The sequence below is a fragment of the Stylophora pistillata genome, chromosome 14 (genome assembly GCF_964205215.1).
Source record: "Stylophora pistillata chromosome 14, jaStyPist1.2, whole genome shotgun sequence".
Lineage (NCBI taxonomy): Eukaryota > Metazoa > Cnidaria > Anthozoa > Scleractinia > Pocilloporidae > Stylophora > Stylophora pistillata.
In genome coordinates, this window is record NC_142532.1 from 23263876 (window position 1) to 23274881 (window position 11006).

At 39.5% G+C, this 11006-nt stretch overlaps 1 protein-coding gene across 1 annotated transcript; it reads left to right on the plus strand.

The window, feature by feature from the left end:
- Positions 1-1850: 1850 nt before the first annotated feature.
- Positions 1851-10651, plus strand: LOC111325587 (filamin-A). Its single transcript, XM_022929417.2, has 3 exons — positions 1851-1992; positions 2967-3404; positions 7871-10651. The coding sequence occupies exons 2-3, from the start codon at positions 3092-3094 to the stop codon at positions 9487-9489; spliced, it is 1932 nt and encodes a 643-aa protein (XP_022785152.2). The 5' UTR covers positions 1851-1992; positions 2967-3091; the 3' UTR covers positions 9490-10651.
- Positions 10652-11006: the final 355 nt, after the last annotated feature.

Below are 11006 nucleotides of genomic sequence, written 5' to 3' on the forward strand. Positions count from 1 at the left end.
CGCGGATGACACGTCGATGCCTAATTTGCTTACTGCGCATGCATTTAAATGCTAGCTTACGTGTCCTTGTGCAGTTTGATTTTTAAATAATTTGCCTTAACTCTCCATGTTTAAAATTTGCTCTATCCGGGTTGGAAAGGAAAGCATAGAGATCGACTCTGCGTAAATCGAAATCTATTTTCTACCTTGCGAGATTAAAAGCAGAAAGGGTATCAAGCCATCAACGAGACAGTAATTAAGACATGGATAAATGTCGCAAGCTATAAGCAGTGTTGGTACAGGTCCGTGTAAAAAACCTGGAAAGTCATGGAATTTCAAAATTTCATTTTCCAGGCCTGGAAAGTCATGAAATTTAGGTGTGGGTCATGGAAAGTTATGGAAAATCAATATGTTCTCTATGAGTGAAAGGCAATAAGACCCAAAGTTGAAAAGTTAACTGACGAGTCCAAAAATCAGATTTCATTTCATCAGAAATAAACAGAAGCACGCATTGTGAGAATGTTTGCAAACAGGTCATAGAATCTTTCAAAGGGTCATGGAAAAAGTCATGGATTTTTAACAGGTCAAAAGTGTACGAACCCTGGTAATAAGTTGAGCATAGAAACTGGGAATGACGTCTCGGTTGCTAGCACACCACAGATGGATGTTTCTGAGAATGTTCAGATAGATGACCTTTATTTATACAAGATAATATACAAACTTGTGGGGTCTTGTAAAGAAAAAGGAAAATTACAGAGGCCCCGAGGGGGAAATGCGAGCTTGGCTTCCCATTGCCCGCATAGGTTTTGCGTAGTTGGCAGTGTTGTGGCAGTTCAGAGACTCAACTGAAAATGAGGAATGGAGCAGCAAAAGCCATGACAATGACGAAACATTCGCAATCCATAGCTCCGTGGCTCCGCCGCTCAAATCTCTACTGGGGATGAGCACCAGTCCTCGGATTTGTCAGCTGCTCGGTCACACTAGTACTCAGTCCTTCGGCCTTCAGGCCAAGCCGGGATTGAAAAATACATGCACCTTCAGGGTTAGCAGCAGGTAGCAGTCGTGGAAGAAACTCGTATTTTACATTGAAATTCTTGCAAGTTTTCTGTTATCTTGTCTTATCCTATTTTATCTATCTATTCATTTATTCATTCAATGTCTTAAAGCTACCTTAAGTTTGGTTCTGACTTTTGTTCTTTCAAAGAAAGGCTTAAAGCGAATCACACTTCTTTATTCGCGAATCGAGGTTAAAGATGATAAAATCTTTTCATGTCCATGTGAACCAAATCTTTTTACTTAAACGTGACTCGTGAATGAAGAGCTGAAGTAAACGTGATTCGTGAACCAAATTTTTTTACTTAAACGTGACTCGTGAATGAAGAGCTGAAGTAAACGTGATTCGTGAACCAATTCTGTTTTGCGTGCTGAATTCCTGGCTATTCAATAGTTCTGAAAATTTACGTATTGTTCTCGAACGGCTGTAGTTATGTTTTGACCAGGATTTTGACAGGACATGGACTTCATATGGATCGATAAGTCGTAAATTTGTTTTTTTACTTTCATCTGAAACGTGATCGTCTCAAATTTCGCGTGAACGTGAAAAAAAAATTGGATTTTATTCGTAATGTGTGAAAAGGCCTTATATTTTTACGTCACTGAGTTTTACAAAGGGGTATAGGGGACCCTCAAAGAGCGATCTGAAATAGCAGTTCCAGAAACAAACAAACTGCTAAATGGACGCCAGCAGATAATTACAACTGGACAAAGAAGAGGAAAAAATGATTAAACCATAATAGGTGAACCTTAATGCAGTTATTTAGGAGAACAAAGCTTGGCAAATGTACAGTGTTCAAGTCACGACATTCGCAAGTAATCACGTTAGCAAACAATAGTTTAGTTACCTCGGTTACAAAAGGCTGAAGGGATTTTTAACAAGCTTCATCTAAGTAAATAGAAATTCACGAAGACGCTAAAGAACAAACAGAGGTGAGAGAAGTTAACGCCGCGGACTAGGTATGTATAAACTTATGCTTCTTTGAAATAATCTTCGAAGCAAAACCTGTTCCGGTGCACAACTGGGAATCAAACAATCTCGCTTCTCCTTGACTTTACGACAAGAGTTTCTGTTTCAATTTAGGGAAGCAGGGAGTTTGAACAAACAAGTAAAACAGAAACCAGACTCATCAAAAGACTTAGGTGATTAATCATTTCCGAAAAAAAACTGCATCGCCAAGGCTCTAGCGAAGGATAAATTATCGTCTCTCCAGAGATACCCGAATGCTGTAACACCGCTGAGTCGCTCGATCTCCAAAACGACGCTCGTTTGCCTCGCATGTTGATATATTTCTGAACGCTGGTAAACACCGACAAAAGACAGCACAAATTACCTCTTTATGTAACAAATTGGCCTAGAAGGATCAAAACTGAAATCTGGGCGAAACCTTTTTTCAGTAAGCAGTTCTTGATCAAAAGTCCAGAATTGAAGTTGCAGTCCAACATTCTTATAGCTATAGTGGACTGTCCTTAAGATGTGTTGATATTCGTAATAAACTTTTATGTGCATAATTCGGCAAACAAGGTTGTATTTTTATAACCTTCGTTACCTTCTTTCGATCACACTCTTCAAATACATATACTTGTTGGACGGTCTGAATAAAACTTTCTAAACTATGGATATTTGAACCTGAGAATAACTTTGGGGACTCTAATACGCTTTCATTCTGCAGTGTAATGTGTTGTCATAATAAAAATGTTCGGAGGTTATGAGAAATAAATAGATAAATAAATAATTAACTGTAGAACGCACTGGTAAAAGAAATTTCCGAAAAAAATTAACCAAGAATTAATAAGGAAAACACATCTGAGTTAATATTCAATGAAAAGGAATTTCTTTTTACCTTTGACGTGGAAAGTTTACGAGGTTGATTGACACTAAACTCTTGGAAAGTTTATACTTAGTATTTCTTTTTGTTTTTACATTACTTAAGATATTCAAAAGATGGAAAAAGACCGAACTTTGTCCCTACACGCGCGAAACAGGTTTAGTCCACGACGAACATTTTCTGTCTGCACCTTCTAAGAGACCTAGCCGGATTCATGGTGATCGGAGAACATGACAGCGCAAGTCATCGAGATGGCAAACGGTTGGAGTAATTCTAAACCACAAGTGAATGGGTACAGGCGGGTCATCAGAAGACGAACTCTTGCGAAATGGGCCAACATTCATTTGGAGGCAGTCGGTGTGTCGATAGAAGACGTGATTGGTCTCCAAGACAGCGGAATAGCAGCGAAATTGCTGTCGGTTCTATCAGGAAGAAACATTGCTGTGCCAATATTTCAACCCCACAGGAAGAAACGGCAGTTGGTAGGTTGGAAGAATATTTGCAGTTTTCTGGAAAGCTTGGAATTCCCTGAAGAAATCACAGGTAAGAGGAAACAGCGAATTCTGCTGGCTATCTTGCGTGACAGCGGGACAAAACTGAAATATCAAAACACTATAGAGATTCTATCGGTGAACGCTATCTTGAAAATATTCCATTGATATCGTTAATAATAATATACCGAAAACTTTTTCCAGTAGACATGTTTATACGTAACCGGATATCCTTCATGACACAACGTTTTATTTATTCTCCTGTGCGAACGTCAAGGCTTCAGCCGTTTTTTCTCTCTGAAATGAGTTAATGAGCGGGACAAATAAGCCTATACATCTCTGAAGATGTTCGTGGGAATTCACCCAGCCTATCAAATGTTGTTTTAATCGCTCCTTGTTTGAGTCATATTTTTAACACCAATTAAGTATTTCAACCTTCGTGTCGAGGTGATGGAAAACAATCAAACAAGCTAGAAACTTCCATACTTTGTTTTTGGTTTATACTAACAGCGCTCACTTTCCAGTGCATGACTCCGCGATAACTTTATTAAATCCTCTCTTTGAGAAGAAAGCCATGTCTGTTTTGTCTTGTATCCGTGTATGTAGATGACGAAGTTCTCCCGAAATATAACAAACGTAAACATTTGGTCTTGTTTCCATTCCAAACAAAGCAACTGATGTAACGAATTGCGAATACGGGGTAAAGATCACCAAATTGATCTGGTTTGACAGCCGTTGTTCTCAGCTCTTTCCAAGCGAAGCCTTTTCCGGGGTATACCCCTCCACAACGATATGTCACGTAATTATTATTTGACTCACAATCGGTCTTCGTCACGGATACGACGCCCTATGTAACCACTTTACATGTAATCTTAGATATGGAGAGTAGAGGGCCGAGGCTCCTCAGTGTATGTAAGTGTGTGTGTGTGTGTGTGTGTGTGTGTGTGTGTATGTGTGTTTGTGTGTGTGTATGTCGGTGTGTGTGTGTGTGTGTGTGTATGTGTGTTTGTGTGTGTGTGTGTGTGTGTTTGTGTGTGTGTATGTCGGTGTGTGTGTGTGTGTGTGTGTGTATGTGTGTGTGTGTGTGTTTGTGTGTGTGTGTGTATGTGTGTTTGTGTGGGTGTGTGTGAGTGTGTGTTTGTGTGTGTGTGTATGTGTGTTTGTGTGTGTGTATGTCGGTGTGTGTGTGTGTATGTGTGTGTGTGTTTGTGTGTGTGTGTATGTGTGTTTGTGTGTGTGTGTATGTGTGTGTGTGTGTATGTGTGTTTGTGTGTTTGTGTGTGTGTATGTCGGTGTGTGTGCGTATGTGCGTGTGTGTTTGTGTGTGTGTGTGTGTGTGTGTGTGTATGTGTGTTTGTGTGGGTGTGTGTGTGTTTGTGTGTGTGTGTATTTGTGTTTGTGTGTGTGTGTGTGTGTGTATGTGTATGTGTGTGTGTGTGTGTTTGTGTGTGTGTTAGGGTGGGGGGGGGGGAGAGAAGAGCACATAGTGTCAAGCTGTAGATTGCAACTGTAGATTACGCAAGAAAAGTTTTGGCGCGCCTCACTCCCAGATATAGGGAGTGAGGCGCGGATCCGTGCGAGGGACGTCACGGAAAAGGAGGGACTGCTATGATCTACATATAATGTAGTCAGCTGTGCAAACCGATAGGGAACACAGCTATTATCCCGATCTTGCTTTGTTACACAGACAATGAACTTTTTAATTTCTAGCATTTGAATCTGTGACCAAAGTTAGGACGAGGTCAAGTTTGGAAACGAGGTTTGAATGTTCGACCATATGCAACTTGCCGGGAGGGCCTGGCCCTAATCAATTCGATTTTCGTTAAATGAAAATTGAATTTTGAATGTTGTAAACCGGTCGGGTTATTAAAAAAAATGTTTCCAACACCTAGAGAATATGTAGATTTTCAAAAAATTACAGAAATCCACATTATTTTATTAATCGCTTGCTTACAGATTTTGCAACTTTCTTATTTATTCATATGAACAGGTGAATCGAAGCTAACAATGAAAACCATACCCGAGCTGAGCCAGCCAGGTTTTTCGGTATTTTATTGAATAAATTGACTGTGTTCTGCTTACCTAAGGAAAGCAAAAAAAATATTTAGGCCTGTGCAAGTTTAGAATCCAAGAACGTCGCACCTAGCGTGTGATGCTACCTGTTGTACATGTAATTACAATATATGGAAATTATTTTCAGAATATGCATATTTGTTCTATATGCAAATATCATAAAACGCTTTGACATCTGCATGACATGTGTTCAAAGCCAAAAACTCACATCAACACTCACTCGGCGTTAAAGCATGTTGTTCGCCCTTTCGAACGCCTTTTGACATGATGTAGCTGCACGAGGGGCTTTTAAAACAGCAAGAAGTCGCTCCATTGGCACCTAAATGGCAAATTTTGTTATTCTGCTTCGTGGATAAACACAGGCAAGGGACGAAGCAAAATTTCGAGGTATCCTTTTTGTTATTTGTCTTTTTTTTTTTTCATTTCGTTTGTATCGTCGCTGTAACCGGTTATATTTAATGCAATTTTTCTCACTCGCTCTCCCGTAGAAATTGCTTACTTCTTTGAAATTCTGGTTTTGAAGATAGTTAATATAACTCATTTGTAGACGGCTGTTGTTTCCGCGCGCTATAGATACACCATTTCAAAATACATCGAAATAAATATTGTTTTAAACTTGTAATTCGGCCGGGAACATACAGGTTTTGTTTTAGACGAGCTAAAGACTCCTCGATAAACTTGCTAAATTCTATTCTAATGTTCCAGCTAACACGAAATTCAAACGAATTTATTTCGAGAAAAACATCGATAATAAGTTACAAAGTTGAATATTTACAGCCTCGAGTTATAAATGCGATTTTAAGAAGCTATCGCACTTAATTCTGAAAATTGAGAATCGGGGATTCACTGATAAAGCGACATTTATTTCTATTGTTTTTGTTTCGGTTCGTTTGTTTTTCTATACGAGAACAGATAGATGCTTCCCTTCAGGTTGTCCTTCACGCTAGCTGAAGGCACAGTCCATAAAAACAAAGTAACAAATAGACTTTCGGCGCCGTGATGTTCTGTTTACTGGGCGAGACACAGCTTGAGTCCTCGACTGTAAAGCTCAGCTAAATTTTGTAAATATATTAAAACTCTTAAAGGAACTGAAAATTTTTCGCTCTTTCGTTACTAATTTATTATTGATATCCATCTGCGACACTTGCTTCTAAATAGCATGTCTTATGCTAATTAAAATAAGTTAGGATATTTAATCGTGTTGCTAGCTTGTAAGCTAGTTTTAACTGCGCGGGCTTGTAAACGTTAATGTATATTTCAAGAAGCTTTTACCCAATGGATTGTGAAACTGTTTTTTTTTTTTGGCTTAAAGAAAATCATCATTAATTTTTTATCCTTCTATCTGTGAATGATCACCTTGACTAGAAATTGGCGCGTCCTCCATGAAAAGGAAGACGCAGGACTGTGTTTAGAATACTGAGATGTCTTAGTTTCGTTCTTAACGCGAAGATAACATTCATAGAACAGAATTTTTGAAAGTGCAGATTTTTATATTAAAAGCGACTTTATTTAAAACGTCCCAGATTATTATACAAAGAAACCATCCATTCAACAATCGATGCAACACGCAGAGTTTGTAAAAACACATTTATGACCGAGAAAATATTTTGTAAGTAGTATGCAGTCCACTCTGGAGGCCACATCAACACTATAGAGTTCAACTTTGCCTAAAAGATGCGATTTTTCCCGTCGTGTTGTTCAATCGATGGATCGTGTACAAATAAAACCCTAAGCTGTTTAAATATTCTTTTTTAGAAAGACCTGGAATAATGAAATTTGACAGGTACTGGTCATTGTTACTGTCAGGTAATTTGAGACGGAAAGAACGTCGCGATCGGGTGCTATCCAGAAAAACAAAGAACGATATGCATGGTTTCATCCCCCCCCCCCCCCCCCGTCGCCAAAAAAACAAAAAAAAATTTATTATCGATTGATAATTCAGAATAAAACTGATGTGACTGCAGGGATGAGAAACAGAAGTTGCCTCCTTAATGCGATCCCCACATGTAAAGAAACTTTCGAATGTTATAAAACAATTAATGATTTCCACATCGTTTTCAGAGGGTCACAATGGGGTGATGGCTTTTATGGCTAACGGTTAAAATTTTGACCAATCTGCGGCTAACGGTCAATATCTTTCCATTGTTATCACCACAACTTTTTTTTAACACAACTGTTTCCCTGGCCCTCGTATTTGCTTCTTGGAAATGGAAAATAAACTCTGAAGGAAAGTGTAAAGCGCGTCTTGTGGATTCACATGTAATCTGTCTCCTTTGTAACTCTGACAGATTTTCTTGGTCGTAAAAGTTGCATAATTATATAAGCAAAGAACTTGAGAGAATTTCCTCAAAAAAAAATATCGACAATTTATTAATTTCAGCTAAATCAGTGCGATTTTTTTCAATAGTCGCTCATTGTAGTTTTTGTTTTATTTGTTTCCTGCAGAGCCATTTGAATTTATTCAAGGAAACACCGACTTGCTTCTCGCCTGGGTTTGGCAGCTGGTGATAGCCTTCGTAATAACACCGCTGCAAGACATGTTTGGTCAAACACAAAGCTCGCCTCGAGAGTTCATTCTGTCTTGGGTTCATGAGAAGCTTCCTGCACACAATGTCACAAATTTTGACAGTGACTGGCAAAATGGCGTGCTACTGTGTGAGCTTGTAAATGCTACTCAACCAGGACTAATTCCAACAAAGCTATATGCAGATAAAACAAACGGTGAAGGAAACGCCAAGCTAGGCATGCAAATTGCGCATGACGCCTTCGGAATACCGCAGGTCATTTCCCCGTTTGACCTAGCGTCGTCGCAAGTGGATGAGTTAAGCTTACTGACGTACCTAGCGCTGTTTGTGAAGTACGAAGGTCTGAAAAAAGGGACTGGGAAGAAGGCGAGTAAAGGTAACCCGGGAAATAAGGACGAAGAAATTGCGCATGCGTGTAAAGCATACGGCTCAGGCCTGAGAGCAAGTGAACTCGGAAAAGTGGCGGAATTCGTTGTCGAGTTGAATGGTGCTAACCCCACTGATATAACCATTGCAATTGAATGCAAGCCAGTTAAAGGAGCCGTTCACGAAGACAAACCTGATCTCAGTGTGAAACCGCTGAACAGAAATACTTACTGCGTGAAGTATTTACCAACACGGCCTGGAGACTACGTCATAAGTATTCTGCATTGTGGTGCTCACATTTTAAGGAGTCCATTCTACCTTACAGTTCCAGAGCAAAACGGCCTCAGTTCACTAAAAACACCTCTTAGAAATCAGCGGAAAGACCTCGTGAATGGAACTTCATCTAATGGACATGAAGTGTCTTCGAACAAGAACCATTTCCCAACGAGTCAGAACGGGTCGCCGAGCCAGTCCTCTGACGATGAGGGCAAAAATTATTCGCTTATCCCACCCTTTTTGACAAATGGATCTACATCACCCAAAATTCCTTTGAATACCGCCGAGGGACCAGGGCTTATCGCCGGGGAGGTTGGTCGCATTGGAAGATTTAGGGTCTTAACTGATAATGCAACTAAAGGTCCTTTGAGCGTCTGCATCAGCTGTCCAGCGGTTTCCATCCCTGTGCCCTACGTTAAAAGCGTGAAGAAGGGCGAATTCACAGAGCATAGGGTGCTGTACATCCCCACGGAACCTGGAGCTTACGAAGTGTTCATAAAATGGGGCGACCTTTCCATTAAAGGAAGCCCTTTCAAAGTATTCATAAACAACGTGTTGGAGAATGGTGTCACCATGCAACCCGGAGGGAAAGACGATTTAGGCGGGCGTGGACGAATACGCGTGTACTACGCAGCCATGTCGACGAATCTGAAGGTGCGAAAGGACAACGAACTGTTGGAGAAGTTCTTAAAAGCAAAAGGGATCTCAAACCGATCGGATTTTGATCCATGGATTGCGCTGGATGTAGCCATGAACAAAGTGGAAAGAGATAAAGTTTTCTCCAGGGCTGGTACTCGAAAGACACCAATGCTATTTGCTAATGATGTCTTTATCGGAGGTTATGAGGATGTTCTCATTATGGACAAGCAGGGACTGTTTGATAAGTACTTGAAGTAACTTTATGTCTCGACCAGATTGTAGCTGAAGGGGAATTCTTCGCTACTTTTTCACACTTCATTTCTTGATAAATGGTGGTGTACGAGTGGACATCGTCATAAATAGGGCTCATCTCGAATTAAAGGAGCCGTGGAACGTTTTTTGATTCTGCGACATACAAAACTGCCTTCTAAATGAAGGAAACTACCAAACATTACTTTGATAAGAAAGAAAAATAACACAATGACAATTGTAAATTACAAACGAAGGAGGATGAAAAAGATTGACAGGGATTGGAAACGGACCACAAGATATCAGTTGTAAGATAGAAAAAAAACACAAAAGAAGCAATGATAAACAAGAAGTCAGAAGGAAAGCTAAGGATGGAAACATTTGACATGGATTAAAAATTACGTACTAAATTAGGGATTGAGCTGGAAATGTCTCTTTTGTCTGAATCGCATGAATCTTAAGGATTGTGCGGCGGTCTCAACGAGTTCCTTTTGTTCGTATGCTTGGATCTTCTAATTATAAGTGGAAAAGGAGTGTCCGTTCTTCGGACGTTTGGCTGCGTAGTCCCCAGTATTATTATGTAGCTCAGCAGCAGGATTTTGCAAATCGAATGTTTAAAGTTAGTGAAAAAATCATTTCCGAAAAGATTTCGTAGAGAAACAAAAAATTATTTATTTAAAGTAATGTAAAGCAAATTGCTCAAGATCGTAGGTTATTTATTTTAGTTCGGCTAAGCTTTAATTTGTCTTTTTTCCCGTGAGTCGAGAGCTTTCTGAAGGAATTTTGACGAGTGACTATCACTCAGTTCTTAAACCGCGCTGCAGCAACTCAAATAAAACTCTTGTCAAATTCAGAAGTTAGAAAACTAGTGAAACTTTCTACGAGTTCACCGAGCCTCGACAGCAGTGGCGAACTCCCAGGCAAGGGTAAAAAAGGGGGGTATCTTGGGTCATTTATTTATTGTTTGCTTAGGTGATAATGTAATTCTAATGTTAGTTGACTTAATTTATTTATGATGCGACGTGTCAAAGGAGATAGTTTGATATGTAACATGTCTGATGAACTGAAACAAAAAGAGAACGACAGTGTATGAAATAAAAAAAGAATATTTTAATAAGCTGTTTAGATAAATGCTTAGTCGCATGAAGTTCAATAAATCATTCTTGAAGTTGCTAGTCTTTCCTTTGTGCAAATCAAATGGCTACAGGAAGTAATTCATGATAGAAGTCTCGTTGGGAATTAGACGTGGCCAAAAAATGTTGCTCTATGGCGTAAGGATTGGCAAACTTTAACCTTAGGTCGTAAAAAAGTTAACAGTAAAAATGTCCCCTCTCTAGAATGTGTCATTTTGGGTTCACTGTTAGCCGTAAGATGGCCAGAATTTGAGCCCCTTGAGATCCTCTAAATAGGACTTGCAGTCACCGCTATGGGTGAAACTTTGCGATTTACAAGGAAGTTTATATGAGGAGTGATTAGCTCCCCCTCGAGTCAAAAATGTCATGTTTTGAAGCTTTAATTCCAAATTT

Excerpts from the sequence above, each read along its gene's own strand:
- LOC111325587 (XM_022929417.2), top strand. The coding sequence starts at position 3,092 with ATGACAGCGCAAGTCATCGAGATGGCAAACGGTTGGAGTAATTCTAAA. Across the intron at positions 3,405-7,870 it reads ATTCCCTGAAGAAATCACAG|AGCCATTTGAATTTATTCAA; the intron begins GTAAGAGGAAAC and ends TGTTTCCTGCAG.